Here is a 20,693-nt window from a genome sequence, read left to right as displayed (position 1 = left end):
GTTGTTTTACTTTATCTCTTCTCCTCATGTTCCCATGTACTACCGGTTCATTTGAACCTACTTGCAACAGGCTACAAAGCACTATAGGGTGGATACTAACCTCCCACACTCATGGCATGGTGACCGGTGCTACGGTTGATTGTCCCTGCACTGGCTGTAAAACCCTCACCGTCACCCCGAAACCCTAGCCAAACTGGCCGTGCATCTTTTTCCTAGTCGTCTTCCTCTATGTTGAGCTCGCGGCCGCCGGTTGAGCCCTCCCCGCCCCCCATGCAGCCCCATGCTGCCTTTTGCAGATCCTGTCCGCCTCCCATACGATACAACCCCATGGCCCCACGCCATGACCCGCATCCCCGTGCTACCCACCTGCGCCGTTTTCGCGACTTCGGCATTGCCCACCCCCCAAGCCCCGCGGCCCCATGGTGCCTCTGCCAACACCGTCCTCTCCAACACAGTCGTCCACTCGGCTCGTCGTCATCCTCCCCGCCACAGCTCCGATGCAGCCCCCACTCCGACATTGCCACCACCACCTCCGAAGTACCGCGGCGCTAGCGCCAACCGTGGGGAACTCATGGTGGAGATCCAACAAAGTGAACTTGGTCGTCGGTTGTTGGGGATGTTTAACACTGCTGAGGAGGTGGCACGATTCGTTTCTTTGGGCCAACACCGCAACCATGGCCGCACTTGCCCCTCCCACCATTTGAATTGTCTCACGCCATGAGGAGATCGAGAGCCGGAAGGCCCAGGAGTAGTTGTACTCTGAGCTCTTGGACGCAGAGTTGATAGCCAAGCTCATCACGGAGGAGCCGTATCTCCTTGCGGTGAGCCAAGCTTTTTTGGGTCCGTGGAGACGAGCACACAGTAATGCACGAGCTTGCCGAGGTCGATAGCCTCAAAGTCGAGAGCAATCCATTATTTTACGAGCTCGATGAGATGCTAGCTGAGTCAGAGTCCAAGGACGACATGCCATGCAGTTGGTCCACTGCCAACGACAACGAGGCCGGCCCCTCCCACTTTCCGGGGGGTAATCACCATCTCCTCATCGAACCTAGGCTTGGATGACGGCCTCCCACTTTCCGGGGGGTAATCATCATCTCCTCATCGAACCTAGGATTGGATGACGACTTCGATATCTATCTTCGGCACTTGGACTAGCTAGTATGCAGTTCTATAGGTTTAGTACCGGGGCTTGGACTAGTTCAATGCCTAATTATGTTATGTATGATGTAAATGTAGTAAGCATGGGTTGTTTAATTATGGTATGTATGGTGCTATTGTGATAGCGTTGTCAAATTATGAAATTAACTAGTTTAAATTGTTTATGCAGAAGGTGCATCAACAGGTGTTAATGCAAGTAACACTGGGCAGCGACTGCCTTCCTGCAGAAAAGGCAAGGGTCCCGGGAAACATGTCAAGTTGAAAGACAACAAAGGGGCTACTGGGTTGGGGAGAGTTCAGACACCAGTTGGCGTATTTGAAGATGAATGTATTTTCTGCCATTCATTCAGAACCAGCGAGCCGGTAATATGCTGCATATCATTACATTATCAACTAAAAAAATGTCCGTTGAAGTCTTCTTATTTGTACTGGCACTAAAAGAATGCTCACTTTTCCTATGTCAGTGTCATGGTCCGATGGTACTGTATCACGATAGAAGGATTATGCCCAATGACAAGGGAAACCCTACCAACGCCGTCTATGCCCACGAGAAATGCATCGTTTGGTAAGTTTATTTAATTTATACACCACGGTTAACTCTTCATATTTAAATTATTTAGAAAATCATCATACACAGTGTTCATCCATCCTTTTCATTCTTTACCCATGTTTGTGAAGGGCCCCAAGAGTGCAATCCAGCAGTGGCGGTACTTTTAAGAACGTGGAGAATGAAATCAAGCGTGCTTCAAGATGGGAATGCAGCAGATGCAACCTTCGGGGAGCAGCGCTTGGTTGTTATTACGGCCACTGCCGCAAAACTTATCATGTCCCATGTGCAATGATGATACCAGAATGCCGCTGGGATGTTGTAAGCTTTTGAGTATACCTTGTCCTTGATCCATTTATAAACAGTACTGATGTTCTGACATGTCTAGTTTTGATTTTGAAGGAGGGTCGCCATGTTTGGTGCCCCAATCATGCACCGCGTGATGATATGAGCTCACCAACAATGGAGAGTGACATCGTCCTTCAAGTAGATCAGCTGAACACCTCAAGTTCTTCCTTGTCTCAGGGGTACGCATGGTGGAGGTTACTGAGCAGATGTTCAATCATTCTTCATTAATATTCTAATATAATTTGCACTGTACTTCATCATTGCAGCCAATGTTCAGAGAAAGAAAGAATTTCTTCCAATTACCGAAGAGAACAAAACCTACAAAATCAGTCTAGCACCTGGTGAATCAACGCGTTTTGCTTGGTATATCTTTAAGTGCATCAGAAGAGGTATAACAGACTATACTAGTATACTAGCGAACAATACTTTCCTTTTAGAGCATTTGGATATATCTGAACAATACTAGCAAACATGTTTACGGGCAAGCTTAAGTAATGCCGCAATCCTACTTTATCGTCACATTTAAATTATATATAACTTGATAGTCTTCTAAATTAATTTTGTTCCATACCGAGCTCTGATAAAATTGTTTGTGTTTGTCATGCAGGATTCCTTGAAGGAATTTGCATCCTTGACCAATTCAACCTTGGTTGAGGATTGGGACAAAAAGGTGACTCATGTTATTGTGGGCAGAAACACCGATACCGCATGTGTGAGATCATATTCGGTCCTGATGGCGATACTGTATGGGAAATGGATTGTCAGAGCCGGATGTTAGTGTTAACCCATCTTACGCCCCCCTTGTTTTTATTATATTGATGATATTTTACTATCTCCAAGCTCATGCTACATACTTCTTAACGCGACAAGCTGCTGGTCTATTTGCACTTCCATTTATCCGCAATGATTTAAAACTTATCCTAGATCAGCAGAGAATATTATTTATCCCTGCACTGAAGCAGTTCGCGTCATATATCTGTCTTAGGGATTGTGGATTTCTTGGTGCAACGAATTCCACACCCGGAAACTCCTTACGAGATGACATTCTATGGGGGTTTGCACACATCAATTTCTGGACCAACGAAAGGAAGAGCTAGAGCTGCTGAAGGGGTAAACATTTCTCTACAGATTCACTATATAGAAAAACATATGTAGTGAAAACTGATTGCAGTTTGTCTTATGCATATGTTCAGGGAATTTGTTAAAAAGAAAATTGATTTTTTCCCACTGCAACTAACTGTAAAAATGTTTATTTTTTGAAAAAGAGGTTGAAACCCTTTGCCTGTGCATCAATATGTTGCACACAGGACAGAACCATCTTTATTGGAGTTGATGCAAGGCAACGAGGCCAAATACATCAACAAAAAGAGTACATAACATGACAACTACGATAAGAGGCTGTTTGACACATCAAAAGCTTAATAAGTGCATCTTTAGTGTAGGTGTTGTGTGGATAGTTTTTTTTAGAATCATTTTTTTTTAGAATTGGTCAGTATATTCCAAGATCCTTTTTTTTAAGTTGAAGTGCTAAACAGATTTCCTTAGTTTGATCGCATCCACATTCAACAAAGCAATTATCTTTTGCAGTGGTATTTTACAAATTCTCTTTGAAGTGGCAATTGCCCTAGTGGGGTGCTTTGGAGTGCCATACACGAGAGTGTGTTTATTTTATGATGCACTTCAACAGTGTAAAATCATGGATCTTATGAATGAAATATTTGGAACAATAACAATATTTGGAACACCTGTCTACAGCCAAATGATGATAAACCTTGATGTTTGCAGGCACCAAAACTGTTCTCAGGACTGAATTTCTGCTTCAGCGCCTACCTGCACTTTGAAGACTTAGAGGAGTTCCAGAATCTCACAGCAGCTGGTCCAGGGAGTCAGCCCAGACTCGTTACCTGAGATCAGGAACAGATTTCCCGGGAAGGTGTACTTCATCTACCACGGCGGACCTCCAAGGGACTCCACTCGGTATTTCGATCGTGTCCACCGGAAGCAGATAGAGGAGTGCGTCGAGTATGGGAAATCAGGAGCACAGGTGATCAGCCACCTGATGCTGTACGATGCTATCCTGTCCTATGACGCGCGGATCCTGGAACCCGGACGGTCTTTTCACGAATATATGTGAGTGAACGGCGCGCTTCGGACGATGCTTTTTGCTCGTGTTACTGGAGTTTCTTTTTGGGGTTCATCCCCCCACATGAGTTGTGAGGGGGCCTGTCGAAACTTCACAAATATCGCATACTCTACTCACCCATTAGACTATAGGGTGATGTCATGCATTGTTGTTGCTTTGGTGCTGGATTTACTTGTTTACCGGCCTCTCTTCTAGCGCTTGCGCCGGACGGGTGTTTGGCGATACTGAACGTGCTTGTTTTGCAACGACTGTTATATTTGTTTGTCATTGACTGAAACATTCAGCAACAGCATATATTTGAACTGTGTAGTCTTAAACCATCGGCGCGTGGCCTGCTGCCGTCTTCTACCTTTTTGTTCCTCTTGGGTCTTTCTTTTGTCTTTTGTTGTTCAAAATGACGATCTAGGGCTCTTTCTATGTTTTGTTTACGACCAAAGCGAAGAGAAACCTGATTGAAGTCTGAGGGAAAGGGAACTATATATACAGCAACCATCCGCTAGAGAAATTTCCGTTGCGCCTGTCCAGCTAACTCCTTTGACTTTCAAGAGGCAAGTTCATCGGTAGTGATGCGAGAAACTGGCAGCCAGATCATTTAAAATCCTGTTATTTCTTTCTCCAAATTAGCCACGCCAAACCACCATTAATTATTAGCACGGAGGTGTTTTTGCCGTTGATGTGTACATTGCATCTCCGTTCAACTGATCGACGACTCGCCTGCATGTCAGCATGTGTGCTGGAGCCTGGAGGCACACATGCATTATGCATACTCCAACAGAAGCAAAACAAATACTCTTCTTGATTAGTCAACCACCGGCCGGTTCCCAAAGAGTTTGTGAAGAAGAGAGAAAAAACACTCAAAGAAGAAGAAACAAGCACACGGTTATACATTAAGCTAATTCCAGCAGCCTCCATGTTCTATATCAGCTAGATCAGTGCATGCTGATCAATTATTACTCCATTAGTTGCCATGCATATGTGTATGAACACATATCATCTAACTAACAATGTCAAGTTGGTATCTTATCAAGTGCACATACAAAGTACATTCCATCACCTCATCCCATCTGCTCCTATATATAGCCCACATCAAAATCACACGCTCTCTGGTACACATCGGCTAAATTCACTAAGAGCTAGCTTGAGAAGACAAAAGACAGACAATGGCCTTAGCTTCTCTTAAGCTTTCTGTTGCGCTGGCATGCGTGCTGCTGCTGTTGGCGGCCGCGTGGTGCAATGGCCTGGACGTGGGTTACTACAAGAAGACATGCCCCCGCGTGGAGGCCATTGTGAGGGACGAGGTGAGAATTTCGTCTACAAGAATGTCCTCGCCCACAAGGTGTTGTTCACGTCGGACGCCGCCCTTCTTACAACGCTGGCGATGACGCAGATGGTGCGCGACAGTGCCAACATCCCCGGGCAGTGGGAGCAGAAGTTTAACAAGGCCATGGTCAAGCTGGGAGCCATCGAAGTGAAGACCGGCTACCAAGGCGAAATCAGGATGCAGAGGCCGGGGTCCTCCTCCATTTCAAAAAAAAAAGGCGAAATCAGGACGAAGTGCAGGGATGTCAACCACTAATCAATCCATGAATCATCACGGTGTCGCGTTAATTTGTTTGTGCGCTTTAGTTTTTGCACTGTCTGAGGTCACCTACTTGTGATTTTTGTTAGGAAGTTATGCATGCAATTGGTTGTTTTGACTGTGTCCAAATTCTTTGGCTGCTTATTGGTGTTGCAGTTTGTATTATGTATTCTTAAAGTATTAGATAAAGGATTTAAATTGGACATCTTAGATTGATTTTCATCTTTCAGGGCCTCTTTTATTCTTAAGATTATTTTAAAAAATGCGGAAATAGGAAAACATGAATGCAGGTGCAAAACAAAGTACCGGAAAATACACAAATTGTGAAAACTTAAGGGCATGATTGGTTGCTCGTATAATACCTAGCCAGGCCATGGGGGACTAAATTTGCCCTGTTTGGATACATGCGTGGTCGGCTAGGCTTGCATAGCACGCTTCTCAAAGCAGCCGAGAGCCTGCTCTGGAGGAACGGCTGAATTGACCGTTTCCAGCGAGCCAGCCTGAGCGAGTGCGAGGGCACACGGCTGCACACGTGTGGATGAATAGGAGACGGTGCGGTTTTCCCTGAAGGCCCGCCATAAATCCCCTCACTGCTCACTCTCCCATGTCTTCACTGTCACTCTCTCGCAACGAGCATCGGCGGCTTGAAAATTTGGATGGCGAGCATCGAAGGTGGGAAGATCTGGACAGTGACCACCGGTGATGACCATCCGTGAGCGCTTCAGCTCCAGTTCATCAATGGCGGTAAGCCCTTCCCCCTACCTGATTTGGTTTCGATTTAGGGTTTAATAGGGCTCGAGTTAGGTCTTGATTTGGGTGTCGGCTTAGGGCTTTATTTAGGGTTAGATTTGGGGGGAGATCTGTTCTATTTGGGGGAAGATCAATCTGATTCGGGCTTAGATTAGTTCGATCTGTGGGGGGCGGGAGGGGGGGAGGGAGATTGGTGTGATTTAGGCTTAGATGTGATACTGTGTTGATCAATAATCTTTATTGAGGTGCAGTCCATGTATTCGGGTGATCGTTGATACGAGGGTTGGTTCTAAACATTGTAGTTCTAATCCTCATACCAGCTCTCCCCTTCTACATGACAGCATAAAGTGAAGATCATCACCATTAACATGCATATTGTTATGATCCTACACATCACCATTCACATGCACATTGCCATGATCCTATACTCTGTGCACATCACCATTTCCTTGAACATTGGTCCTATGTTCTTCATTGAAGTGCCCTGCCGGCAGGTTGGCCTTTGGCAATGTTGTTGAGGGGAGCTGCTCCAAGGGCAAGGATGTAGCAGAAGGCAACACCTTCAAGAGGCGTCGAGGGAGGCCGACGAATGTTGTCTACTTCCATGAGGAAGTTGGATTTACTTCCCATCCCTTATACCTTCACGGAGCACCTGGGTACCATCCCAACGGAGATCACTCCGAGGACAAACACTGGTCGCTCTGAGTTATTTACCCAAAACCACCACACTTAGGGCTAGGGTAACAAGTCAGTACCAGATTTGAGCCAGGTCACAAAAAACCACCAGTTCTGAGCCTAATACGTAACGCGGAGCACTGAAGGGCTGATTTGGCCGCGAAAACAGCGAAACCGACAGGTAGGACCCACCTGTCGGGCCGATGTGGCATGCCTACATGGATAATTTGCTGAGGTGGCCAAAGGCCCACCTGTCGGCCTCTCTCTCTCCCCAAGCACCTTCTTCCCCACCAACCCAGCCATATCCATCGCCGCCGCCGGAGCCTTACCCCGGTGAGCCACCCCACCACCAGAGAGCCTCCCCGCCGCCCTAGCCACCTAATTCACCGCCACAGCCACCTACAACCCATGGCCACAAGCCACTACCCCGGGCAGGATCCAACCCCAGCCGCACCTCCAGCTCTTGTCCGCCCCGCCACCCAGACCACTCCCGAGCCGCTGTGGCTAGCCGTCTAGGGCCGCGCCGCCACGTGGAGGGCTTCACCGTCGTCAGAGTCAAAGGCGCGGCTGCGCGTGCTGGGAGGCGTCTCGATGCCAAGCACCTCTCCGGGTCCAAAGGTCGTCGGGGCGCTTTGGTCTAGGAAGCCACCATGGGCACCGCCGCGAGTGTGGCCATGGCCATGGCGCTCCACGACGGCGCACGCGGCAAGGGCCGTGCCGCGAGCATGGGCATGACTAGCACGCTCCACCACGGCGCACCCCTGACCAGGGCCTCTGGCGGTCACCGTGAGCACGGGCGTGACCATGGTGCTCCACCATAGTGCACGCGAGCATGGGCGTGGCCAAGGCCAATGGGCGAGCGTCGCGAGCAAGAGCACGGCTAGGGCCTCCTGGCGGGCGCCGCGAGCACGGGCGCGACCAAGGCCAATGGGCGGGTGCCGCGAGCACGAGCGCGACTAGGGCCTCCTGGCGGGCGCGGCCAGGTCTCGGGTGACTGTCGGCTAGCAAGGGCGGCGAGCGGCGTTGGCGGCGTGCGGTGCGCAAATGTCAATCAGCGCACATTACCTGTTTGTTAAAATGTCCAGGAGGAAAATGCCTAGGAGAAAAAGAAAAGTGGAAAAAAGATAAACACTTGAGTCATTTACAAATGGGACCCTCATCCGACTCAGCATATTGTCCACACAAGCACGCCACATCAGCCTGGCAGGTGGGCCCAACTTGTCAGTTTCACTGTTTTCATGAGCTTATTAAACAATCAGTAATCTTCATTAGTCATTAAGCACATAGTTGATGGTTTTTTGTGACCTGGCTCAAATCTAGTGCTGACTTGTTACTCTAGCCCCAAGTGTGGTGGTTTTGGGTAAATAACTCGGACGCTCTTGGATGACGAGGCTATGGGATGTCAACAGGAGGGTGGCAATGGATGAAGGATGGCCCGACTTCGCCATAGCTCACAAGCTAAAATCGGGTACTTCCTCACCTTCAAGGTCCTTGCCCCAGATGTTTTCAAGGTGCAAAGGTGGTGATCATGTACGGCCAGCACGGCCCAGCACTCGTTAGGGTCCAAGAGTGAGGGCTTTGCACGTCTGAATCCTGGGTAGGAGTGCACGGATGATTTGTACACGTGCACTTTGTGAACCTTCACACATTTCACCAGATTGGTGAGTTCACATGTAGTAGTATTGTCAGTCACCAGTGACAAGCAAATCACGACCATCATTCCCAGACTATTAAAAACGAGGGCCACATTGTAAATCCAAAGTACTTGTAATTAACTCATAGTTAAAGAGTACAGGTCTGAATTTTACGGAAGCTAAAAACTCAAGTCTATTACAGCCAACAATACCAAATTGACCCTACTGGTTTACAGCCAACGGATTAATGAGGCGCATTTTCCTCGGCTACATGTCTAAAGCTACCATCAAGGCTGCCAGCCAACACAGAGAAGCTCCTTCTTCGGAACAGCACACAAGTCCTGCCCAGAAAAAACGAAATTCAGCGCCACAAAGTTAATCAATCTTGACAAACAAATAAGAGTATTTTTCAGATGCACTTACAGAATCATTTTGCACAAATGTACGCCACCTATATCCTATGATAATAACAGGTACTGATCCGGATGAAGAAAAACGACATTCTCTAATGCAGAAGAAGTACAACAGCTGCAAGCACAAATCGGTAGCATGTCAGAAAAGCCAGGCCTACGTACATGGAACTATGAAACTGCGGCATTAGGGACATAAAATACATGAATGTGAGGCGGGAAATCCAAGTGCTGACCTTATAATCTAACATTTTGGCTGGCGGAAGGGAGGACAGGTCTCTTCTCTACAGATTCATATTGGAGCACAAAGTTGTCCTGCAATCAACGAAAAATGCTCAGATTACTTTCCCTGCTGTGCGATCAGGCTATAAAGACTATCAATTCTTGTTCGGATGAAACCTTCTGAATTGTATCCCACAGGCTGGGATCAAAACAAATGTAGGATCCTCGTTCATACAGTGGTGTTTTCACAAGAGGCGCCACATTTGAAGCTCGTGTGAGCCACACACGATACTCTCTGTGGTAAAACCACCCTTTGTTATATCTGGAAAATAGGTGGAATCAGAAATTTGAGTCATTTGACATTGACAAGCCAGGCCATTTCGATTCAACAACAACAACAACAACAAAGCCTTTGGTCCCAAACAAGTTGGGGTAGGCTAGAGGTGAAACCCATAAGATCTCGCAACCAACTCATGGCTCTGGCACATGGATAGCAAGCTTCCACGCACCCCTGTCCATAGCTAGCTCTTTGGTGATAAATAGACCAATAAAGGTCAAAAGGTGATAAGTAGACCAATAATATTGCTATATGTAAGATAGGTCCAAGCACGATTGTAGTGTCAAGATTAGACAACGTAAAAAGAACTGGTATAGTGTGAGAAGAGGCCTATTCTCAATAAGAATAGATCCAGGGGGGTCATAAAAATTGAGGGAGGTTGTACAACTAAGGATCGAGTGAAGGAAAAAGGGCATAAAGGACTTCCAGTTGTATTTTTTTTTCAAGAAACTTATTAGTTGTAACTCCGTCAATAGCTGGCTACCCTATAAACTTGTTATTGCATAAATTTGGTCAAACTTTGTGTAGTGTGGCTTCAGTCAAAGCAAATATGCGGAGTAAATAAAAACGGAGGGAGTACTACAAAAGAGCAAACACATGAAAACAGTTGACAAATGCATAGGGCGTGTGAACAGCAGGCAAATGAAGGTCCACTAAAATAGTAATCTGCTGAGATACCAACAACTGTGCAGGTTTGTGCTTACAGTTCATTCGCGGCATATAACTGAGCAACATCCTTCGGCATACTGCACAAAGAGGAAAGTCAAATAATGCATAGACTAGTAAAACCAGACACACAGTTCATTCTATTCAATATACCTGTAGAAGATGTAGAATAGTGTCAAGGGGTGAAACTTTGGAAAATTGAATGGCTGCAGATGGAGAAAAAATATATGAGATGTCAGGGTTCAAGAGGCTATTGTAAACCAAATGGGAAGCAGCTTACCTGCAGTGGTGGAGGTTGCTCAGCAGAATAACAAGCAGGGATCTGATAATCAGGTTCTCCTTTAGCTGGCTCGTTTGACCATGGAGAGCCAAATGTCTTCCAAAGACAATCTGGAGAGTTCAAATTCAGCCCTAGTGTAGTTAAATCAAGCCCTAAAGCAAGAGCTGTTGGTCCAGGCTCTTTTGATTTTATTAAGTTCAACAATCCAAGTAAACTATATGGGTCTGGCACAGTTTCTTTTCCCTGAGCAGACTTTTGACTCTGATCCTTAGATGACTGTTGGCCCGAAGACGTCTGCGACCTAAGTGAATTCTGAGTCTGCGGTTGATGGTATTGCTGGATGAGTTGCTCGTAAGACCCCGAATTAGAAGACGGACTTGGAGAATTTATCGGCCTTAGCCCAATATTATCAAGACCATTTTGAACCTAATGAACACAATCAGAGTAGTTAACAATCCACAGTCAAAAGGTTAGCAGACACATGAAAAAGGTTAAAATGTGTGTATCCTAACTTCTCAGAGTGGTGTGTTCAACCCCAAATATGTGCTGGCTGTGCGAAAAAAATGCTAGTATGCTTACCGAAGTAGTGCTCTGCTGCTGTTGTTGGCGGGCTGGATAGCTACCTCCCAAATTAAAGCCAGATGATCTACCCATCTGCAGAATCATATGTGAGAATTTAAGAATAAGAAGGTATAGCTGACCTGGGATGAAATGATAGAACAACATGAACTCACAGGAAAATGTTGTCCCTGCATAATATTTGCATTCTCATGAAGGTGGTCCTTGTGATGCAAATCCATACCATAATCTGACGAATTGCCTTATATTCCAAAGAAACATACAATAAGGTAATATCCAGAAAATAAAAGCAGGGGGTTTGCCCAGAAGTAATCAGCAGAAAGGAACATGATAGGAATAACTGCCATGATATGAATTTAGCTGAACAACTTCGATAGAACACATTGCAATACATATAACGTGATTATAAATCTCTGATGAAAGTTAACTACCCCAGCTTGCGAGAGAAGGATAAATTTATGCCAGGTGAAGAATTGAGAAGAAGATTGAACCATGATATGTGGTTAACAGAGAAGAAAATAGTGAAGGAACTGACAAGACATGAAACATTATCTTTTCCAGATAACAGTAACAAGATAAAAGATACTACTACAAGGGAAAAGGCTAAAAACTAACAAGAAACAGATAGTTAATCTCATCAAGATTTATAGAGTTGTCCACTATGTGCATAGTGAGACTACCAATGGAGGAGACATACCTTTATATCCTGGTAAAGCTGGAAAATCTTCATTCTGAATGCTGAACTCCTGGTTTTGTTGCACAATGGCATTTACACTTACTCCTTGTTTTCGCAGTGACCCTTCAAATTACAAAATACGAAAAATTAGTTACCTGACATTATCAAAGCACTAAAGATTGCAGATTTTGTTAGTGTTGTAGCATTACCATATTGCCCTTGACCACCTCCAGCAGAATTAGGACGCCCAGTTAACTGGGGAAAATCATTTATGTCAAACGGAGAATTGTCACCAGAGTTTCCATCATGTAGCATTCCTGAAGAACTAAAAGAATTGTTTCCTGCCTGAACTTGGTTCTGAGATAGCGTTCCTCCAGGTGCTGGATAAGAACTCCCAAGAATGTTCATGAACTGTGGTGACGCTGGAGAAAAAAAATAAACAGACTCATTTTTTTTACAAAATAAAAAATCCATTAGGTCAGTTTGCCCCACACCCCCTTACACCAAGAGAGAAGAAATTCCAAGCTCTTAATAAACCCAGTAGTTGTATATACAGTTTAGTTGCTTCGACTGTTATACATATAATCTAGTGTGGGCAACCAAGGCAGACAACCTCAAGGCGGTGCACTGTTTTATGAATGCAATAGGTGAAAAAACTCAGTTCCCCGTGTCAATTTCCAATCAAATTGAGCCACATTTAAGTTTAATCCATAACACTTCAGAGAGTTACCCTGTCATATGACTGAAATGTACCTTACAACACCACTTCCCTATACTTTTTTGAAAAACATGCAAAACTTGCAGCTCAACGCATTGATAGAAAGCAAACAATTCAAGCCTAAGACAAGACTAAAACATCTGACACAACTAAACAACCCCCAGCCTAGAAGCTATCCACACAAGCGCAGGGCACGATGAATCTACTGAAACCTCAGCTACAGGAAGAGAGAAACACACACCAGTTCACTATTCAGCCAGCAAGGAAGAAAAAATGAGAATAGATGTTCGCCAAAGAAGCACGAAAAGTTTGAAAGAACAAATAAAGATTAACAATTAACCATGTACCTTGATGCATACTACTCAGTCGATTGGATGGGATATTAAGAGCCCCACTTCCAGAGTTGCCGCTCGAATTGATACGGGATGCAATACCAGGCATGGACATTCCTGCTGAGCTTATGCTTCTGCCAATACTGCTGCCACCCACTATATTGCCCGCAGAATTTGTTATCCGTGGGCCTAAGTTCCCCAAAACTGAAGAAGCTGTCAACCCAGGAGCAGAATTTCGATTACCAACATTAGCCATGCTTGAGGATAAACCTTGTGCTGAACCACCAATAGCATTCATGCTACTACTAAATACAGCATTCCCCCCAACATTCATACCTCCTCTGTTGCTGATCCCAGAATGGCCATGAGAAATCTACAAAAGGGCAAGAAAATTAGTTAAGTGATAGAACACTCAGCATGATATTAACATGTTGTGGACTTGAAAAGAGGAGAACAAACCTGAGACATGGACACTGGAAGGTTATTTGAGGGAAACCGGCTACCAGAAATATTGCCCCCAGGTTGTTGAACACCTGGGGATGGAATACCTGACAATGAAGCATTCCTTGGCGATAGTGATGCAAGATTGAGATTTCCGTGGATATTATGCAAGCCTTCCAAGAAGTTCAAATAAGTTAGCTTTATGAGATACTTTGGAACATGATTATTGGATTACACAAATATGTAAGATTTATACTAACCAGAGTGATGGAAATTAGGAAATGATCCAGACTGACCAGAAAAGGTTGATGTGAATGGCCTTCCTGTTGAATCCCCACCAATATTTGACTGCAAAAGGTAATGACAATAAACCAAAGGCCTTTTGAAAAACATAGCTAGCCATTGTCATCACTACACAGAAGTGGACAATGAACCCTGATCACGATTAAAGCTATTCTGTCCACTTTTTGAGACGGAGGAACTTGGCAGGGAGTAATAAATAACATAAAAACAACATCATGTCTAAAAACAGACAGGTTAAATGAGTCGACATATTAGCTCAAGCAACATATGGAAGTGGAAGCCAAAATGAGGTGGAGTTAGGTGATTTACTGAATAGGAACGGGAGAAAATGAGTAACCATATTAAGTAAGGAAAGATGGAAGCATACATTCAGTGATCCTGACATTGTGATGATGCCCAAAGAACGATCAAGGCAACAGGAAGTCAAAATACTATTCCGTTATTTCCCCAACTGAGTGATAATCGGTCCAATCTGGAGTCCAGGAAAAGATAATATGTGTAAGTAATAAATATAGGGGGTCCTTCCAGAGGTGCAGGATGCTTATAGTAAAACAGAATGAAATAATTACATAGCTAAACGCAACACATGACCTAAAGTTGAATTTCAAGATCAAAACACTAACTAGTTAGAAGATATCAGAGCTCTATATATACTACATTCTAAAAAACTGCAGTCATGCAGGACAAACTATCACACTGCACAATTTTACAAAATACAGTTAACAAGATGACACAATAAGGAGGGTAGAAAAAACATGAGAACCAATCTAGAAAACAAATGAGGCTGTGTGCAATTTCCAGAACCAGTTTGGTATTTAAAACATTACGACTAGCATTCTGATTATTTCCAAAATGGACAAGCACAGAAGGAAGATTGATACGAAGATAAACCATAATTATTTCCAAGTTTACACCTACAAGCAAGCCACTAGCTAATATCTAAAAGGAAACATAAGTTTCTATAAAATTACAAAAAATATTAGACAAAGAAAGTACTGAATGGAAGAAGCCATGACTAAAACTTGCAACACACCAAAGCCTAGGACAAACACTCCGGAAGAGCACAAACTATGATGTTCCACTGCCTCAGATGGCCCTCGTATTTATGGGCCCCTAACAAATCTAGACATGAAAACACCGTTGTGGTATTAAATCAATACAAGGTTTTGAGTCACCGACTAATCATCGATGAGGCACGGGCTAATCGCCTCGCTGATCAGTGACGAAGTCCTGCTACGGTGACACAACTAGCAGAGCAAGTCGTGCAACTCACCCCCTAGTAGACGCGTGTGTGCTGGTTTGGATGGCCGGCGAGGTCTTCGGCGAGAAATCTATCTCCTTGACGCCGCCGGCTACGGATCTACCCCGCCGCCGGCTACAGATCTACCCTGCCGCTGGTGTGTTGTAACTTGTAAGAGGGAAGAAGGTATGGGAAGAAAGAAGGAATCTGCACTGGCGGCGGCTATGTATAGTCCTGGTCACGCGCTGCTGGGCAGTTACCACTCTTCTATTCTTGATGGATGGTACAGATGGCTTGGATAAGTATGGACGGTCTAGATACATCAAGAAAGCTAGGGTTTTCAAATGGGCCTTCATGGGCCAAATATGCTCCTACCCCTATCAACTTGGAGCCATCTTCCTCCTACACTGAAGCAACTCGGCTCCTCCGTGGCCCAGCCAAGAGCCCAAAGACCTTGCCTAGGAGCTTCATGCCACCTTGACCTCACAATCAAGCTCCTCCTCAACTGCAACTTTGCCCTCAACATCATCTCATCCTCTCTGTAAACTCGCTTGACTAGTTGCGGTGACTTGGGGCGATTAGCGATAACAAGTCGCCGAATAATCCGGGCTAGGGAGACTCGACGCGACTCCACGACCAAAAACTTCGAATTAATATCACCTTTTGGTTCAGCATGAGATGCAGGCTTGCAGCTGGTGACCTACTTCCTATAATAGATTTCTGGGAACAAAACAAGGAAAATTCTCCAGGGAACCTCAACAGGCCAGAATGCAGGCCACTTCAATCAAGGGTCTGGTTCTTGTATTTGACCAGGTTTGGTAAGGAACTGAGGTGTGATTGGAGGAATCATATTAACCATGGAGGTGGTAAATTTCACTGTATTAAACAAGATAAACAAAAAAGAGCTACCAAATTCCACATTGATCGGAAACTTCCAATGATGGGGCCCTGCATATACAATCACAACATGCCATGTTGCAACACTCATCATCCTTCCATCTGATCGTCATTAGACACATTAAGCAAACTATGAATGCTATTAAGGGACCAAAGCCATGTCAACTTTCTATCAGATCACACATTTGTACCCAGCCATAGGCAATCTCAAAACAACATGGTTATCCTATCTTTGAACTGATTGAGCTGTGTAAATAAAAGTGAGGAAAATGCTTTCTACATTGATTAGTTCACTGCCAGTTGTTCCATCTTCCACAAGCACCGATTTTGAGTAGGTCAACAGCAAAAGTACAACAATCCTTAGTATAAGGCTAGTTGTAGTTCGAATATCAGGTTCTTATCTATATGGTTACAAATGCATGTTTCCATTTGTGTACAACATGGTAAATTAAATAATCTATATGCCAACTGGATAGAAAACATCGTGTGTACGCTTCATGCTTGGTTTGTCTAGTTGCTGCATATTTCTACGATGAGAGATAGAAATTAAAAAAAGAGGGGGGGGGGGGGGGGGGGATCCAAGTGATATTAGGAGCATCACATGATTTGGCTAGTTTCTTGTCAATCTTATCTCCTACTACAAGCTAAAAATATTTCTGCGCAACTATCTGAAATCTGAAGCTACCCCTGTTCTGTATCATGTGCTAACGTGACTCTGCTAGGTTCAAGGTTGCAGTAATACCAAAACCGACGACAAAATGCTGGTCACCAGTTGGATTACATTGAGAGCAGAAATTTTGTTCCAGTTACTTCGGGGAGAAAAGTTAACACTGTGGTTACGATGCTCTGACCGGCAAAAGGTTACGTCTAGGAGAATTTACGGCCACGGCAACAGGGCAATGCATACCCAGCTTGCCGAAGCTAATATGCGACATGCGGGCGAGCTTGAATCAAGCTCAAAAGCTCCCAATCACAGCTATAGCACAAAAACAGCTAAGAAAACCTACTTGCTGAGAACCAAAGCAATCGCGAGCATACAGTCACCCACACTCTCCAACAGATTGCTGAAGAAAATCAAGCTACGTAGAAAAGCACAGGAGCAATCGGCAGCTCAGATTCCCCAGGCCCCAATCCAGGTTGGTCCCGGCATCCGACCAGCGGCACGAAAAGCGCCACCGCCAAAATCGAATCTACTGAAATTCCAAAGCCACCGCACCACACAGCGAGCCCACGGACGACGGCAAGACCAAATGGCGGGGATCCAGAAGCAAGCGAGCCCCGCCCAGCCCCGCGCCCGCACGGCGGCGGCCACTCGCCGCCCTGCCCACGGGAACGGAAGAGGGTTCTAGCAGAAGGTTCTGGAGAGGGAGCGGGGAGGAGACCTGACGAAGTGACGGCGGCCCAGGCCCCGCGCGCGGATCTCTCCGCGTCGAGGTGCCGCGGCGGAGGAGGAGGACGGCGACGATGCGGGGAGCAGCAGCACGAGTGCGACCGGGGGCAGGGGGACGGATGGGGAACGGAGCGGCGACGGCGGTGCGCGTCCGCTTTCATCAGGCCCTAACCAACGGCCCATATGCGGCCCGTTAAGCAAAACATTCCAACCGAACCGAGCCGCCCATACGCCCGAAATGGGGTCCATCGGGCTCTGAGTCGTCGGCCCAATACGGCCCGTACATTGTCTCTTCCACGACGACTCGGCGGCGTGGTAGATCTCACCACACCACACACCTCGCGAGACCGGAGACGGACTGGGGGAAGAAGAAGCGGCAGCGCCAAAACCCTACTGCTCCCCCGCGCTGCCGCCTCAGATCTCCGATCCTAGGCGCCGGTCCAGGTGAGGATCTCCGTTCTCCTGCGGCGCTGGGACGATTTTGGTTCTTGGATTGGGTGTTGATTTCGCTGCCCGTTGGCTGTCGGAGATCTGGTGTCGCAGATGGCGGGCACGGGGCGGTCGATGCTGCTGTCGCTGCTGCTGTTCGCGGTGACGCTGTCGCTGCTGGAGATGTACCGGGGCTGGTTCGCCGCGTCGGAGCTCAAGACCATCGCCGGCGGATTCGTCAGCTCCCTCCTCTTCCTCCTCCTCCTCACCGTGCGTCGTCCCTCTCTTCTTCCTTCTGCTTCTTATTACTCGTGGTGGTGGACAAAGCCCTCTCACCTGATTGGTAGTGCACTGACATTCGTAGGTTGTGATTTTGTTTTCTCTAAAAAAATGTTTAGGGTGTAGAACTGGGAGCAAATTGGCATGTGGTTTGTAATTGTTCTTGTATCCAGTGTGTGTAGTACTTAACATTCAGCGGTGGAAGATAGAAATCTCGGTCATGTAACTTCTGATAGCTAGTTTCTGCAGGTTGCGTGTGCTCTTCAGCTTCAATTTTCCAGACTAGAGTAGCTTCTCAAATAGAAAATGCCCCATCACATTGCTCTTCTAAGATATAAATATCCCTTGATCCGAAATTCACATTGCTCTGTTATGTAGGCTCAGTTGTCAATTACTTCCCACAATGTGAGCTATCATAAGTGGCAGCTAAGGTCGTGTTTGTCTAGTATTACCTCTCCCAAAATTCTTGTCTTAGATTTGTCTGGATACAGATGTATTTGTCTCCAGATGGAGCCATGAAGAGTTGACTTCTCAAATCCAACAGTCTTGGAGACATAAGCTTTTTGTTCTAATTTATTAAGCTCCTGAAGTATAATTGACTTTGTGGTAAAATATTTAGGTATATAGTACTAAAAAGTTATGACCAATGGCAAGCCTTAATTGTGGTAGTTTTGTGGGTTCATGTCACTTTAATCCGCAGAAGACACCAAAGGGGGCCTTGTTTTTGTATTGGAATCCACTCTGGCTTCAACATGGTGAAGCATTTCCTAAACCCCAAAACCTCCACAGATGACTATAGATAAGTCATCTTTTGTCAGTTTTGTTTTCTATAACGAGAAAATAGTGCAAGCAGATCCTCATCAAGGGGGAAAATGTAGCAACTAGGAAGCATGTATGCTATATACATCTGACTGACACCCTTGTATGGTTTTGTGTTGTAAATAAGAATGATGATCATTTCCTTCATCAGCAAACAACAATTATTACTTTGCTGCATGGATTTTTTTTAATGTGCTAACTAGAGCAAGTTTTGCAGTTTATCGGTAATTACCAAGAAGCTAGTGGTGTTAGAACTGGGTGGGGTGCAGGTATATATTTCATTCCCATGTTTTCTTTCATTTTTTAACTTGAACCATCTGTCATCATTTCTGTTCTTTTCATGCAGTTGTTGTAGCACAACTTGTTGCTCTTATTGTAGCTGGCACTGTCCACCGTGTTTGCATCACAACATGGTATGCTTCCTTTAACATACTTTGCCAATTCTTTGTTCAAGTCGTTAATAGTTGTATGGTCCCATGATAGAACTGATAGACCTTGACGATTCCTTGTTCAGAAATGCTAATCTTAGATGTGCTGATGGAACTATGCTTATGAATTTTTTATTTGCTCTTGTTTGCAATAGTAGATGGGAACATAAGGTAACAAATATCAATACATCCAAAGTTTAATGGGCCGGTACTGTAAATCTGTTCCTAAATATAAGTCTTTTTAGATATTCCAATATGGACTACACACAGAGCAAAATGAGTGAATCTACACTCTAAACTACGTCTATATACATCCGTATGTAGTCCATATTGAAATCTCTAAAAAGACTTGTTATAGGAACAGAGGGAGTAGATTAGACAATACTTCCTTATAACAGCATTGCCAACTGTAGGTTACCTATTGTTTGATGTTGACAGTAGTTATAGGATGCATGATTAGCAGCTGAGCAAAATCCATCTAATTAGTGATCCTTCTACAGCCTGTCAGATTAGAACGAGTTATTGTTGCATATACTTGTATGCAACAAAATTTCCTCGGCTAGTCAGAAAAATTCTGTCACCTAACAATCATGATTAGCTAGGAGAGGAGCTAAATTTATTCTGAAAATATTAAAATAATCACATTTTTTTGTTATGTGGGGTGAAATTATTTGCTACATCCACCATGGTGTTGACATTGTGGTGCTCACATGCTCTGATAGAGCTTATATCATTGTGGTGCATTGTGAAGATCTTAGCTGACTTGGCCTATGTTACTCTGGTACATGATAAAGAACTTAGCAGCCTTAGCTCATGTTACTCTGGTCACATGATGAGGCAGCATTTTCCAAGTGTTTTGTGTGTTGGGCACATAGCAAGCTACCAGCAAAAGAAGCCTGGTTGGCACCAACACAATTATGCTAGTGACTATTCCCCTTCAAGGATCTAGCAAGGGAAGGGCACCATTTACAAAAATATATTATCAAGAGCTCTGCCATTTAAATAACTTGGATATGTCTTTTCTGTATTTTGCTGCCTTTGCTGTTCTTACCTTTTTCCGGTGATTACATTAGTGCAACAGCTCCTCATGAACGATCTGATTTCCTTTTTGTTTCTCCACCTGGCCGCAGCTTCCTGTTCTCTGCCGGGATCCTTTACGAGGTCGACAAGCTCTCCGGGATGATCCTCGCGAGGAGCGAGTCCAAGGCGAGGCGGTACTGAGGGCAGACACATATTTTATGTAAGGTTGACCTGTTTTGTAGATGGAATCAGAAACTAATATCCACACCCTCCGTCAGACTTCTCAACCCGATCACCTTTCTTTTTGGCATATATAGAACTGGAACTCTGGGAGACGGCACATTTTGATTTTTAGTCTGAAATCACAGCGTTGTTGACCAGGTAATCTCCCTT

At 45.1% G+C, this 20,693-nt stretch overlaps 2 protein-coding genes, 1 non-coding gene and 1 pseudogene across 9 annotated transcripts; 3 read left to right on the top strand and 1 right to left on the bottom strand.

Moving 5' to 3' along the window:
- The first annotated feature begins 864 nt into the window (after positions 1-864).
- LOC125532966 (BRCA1-associated RING domain protein 1-like) lies at positions 865-4,427 on the top strand (annotated as a pseudogene).
- A 4,521-nt stretch (positions 4,428-8,948) lies between these two features.
- LOC125521837 (putative NOT transcription complex subunit VIP2) lies at positions 8,949-17,453 on the bottom strand. Of its 5 annotated transcripts, XM_048686924.2 has the most exons (17): positions 15,072-15,249; positions 14,166-14,270; positions 13,756-13,843; positions 13,514-13,668; positions 13,391-13,427; positions 13,070-13,267; positions 12,214-12,426; positions 12,026-12,127; positions 11,484-11,569; positions 11,329-11,403; positions 10,750-11,175; positions 10,623-10,675; positions 10,508-10,549; positions 9,644-9,788; positions 9,481-9,559; positions 9,258-9,362; positions 8,949-9,175 (listed from the first exon to the last, which is right to left on the bottom strand). In XM_048686924.2, the coding sequence occupies exons 2-15, from the start codon at positions 14,181-14,183 to the stop codon at positions 9,482-9,484; spliced, it is 1,716 nt and encodes a 571-aa protein (XP_048542881.1). In that variant the 5' UTR covers positions 14,184-14,270; positions 15,072-15,249; the 3' UTR covers positions 8,949-9,175; positions 9,258-9,362; position 9,481. The 5 variants fall into 5 exon arrangements, with proteins under 5 accessions (XP_048542881.1, XP_048542864.1, XP_048542876.1 ...); XM_048686907.2 differs by lacking the exon at positions 15,072-15,249 and adding an exon at positions 17,318-17,453 and having other exon boundaries at positions 13,070-13,427; XM_048686919.2 differs by lacking the exon at positions 15,072-15,249 and adding an exon at positions 17,318-17,453 and having other exon boundaries at positions 13,070-13,427; positions 13,792-13,843.
- On the top strand, positions 13,756-13,833 carry LOC125533383 (small nucleolar RNA snoR35). The gene has a single exon (XR_007294263.1). It is a non-coding gene; the product is annotated as a small nucleolar RNA snoR35 (small nucleolar RNA).
- Positions 17,454-17,601: 148 nt separating the features above from the next.
- LOC125521870 (keratinocyte-associated-like protein) lies at positions 17,602-20,685 on the top strand. Of its 3 annotated transcripts, XM_087526536.1 has the most exons (6): positions 17,602-17,769; positions 17,869-18,024; positions 19,070-19,121; positions 19,199-19,265; positions 20,411-20,520; positions 20,618-20,685. In XM_087526536.1, the coding sequence occupies exons 2-5, from the start codon at positions 17,869-17,871 to the stop codon at positions 20,499-20,501; spliced, it is 366 nt and encodes a 121-aa protein (XP_087382662.1). In that variant the 5' UTR covers positions 17,602-17,769; the 3' UTR covers positions 20,502-20,520; positions 20,618-20,685. The 3 variants fall into 3 exon arrangements, with proteins under 3 accessions (XP_087382662.1, XP_048542894.1, XP_048542898.1); XM_048686937.2 differs by having other exon boundaries at positions 17,603-17,769; positions 20,411-20,685; XM_048686941.2 differs by having other exon boundaries at positions 17,618-17,769; positions 17,855-18,024; positions 20,411-20,685.
- Positions 20,686-20,693: the final 8 nt, after the last annotated feature.

The sequence above is a fragment of the Triticum urartu genome, chromosome 1A (assembly GCF_056163025.1).
Source record: "Triticum urartu cultivar PI428250 chromosome 1A, HENAU_Tu73, whole genome shotgun sequence".
NCBI classification, from domain to species: domain Eukaryota; kingdom Viridiplantae; phylum Streptophyta; class Magnoliopsida; order Poales; family Poaceae; genus Triticum; species Triticum urartu.
This window is presented reverse-complemented; position numbering and strand designations above follow the sequence as displayed.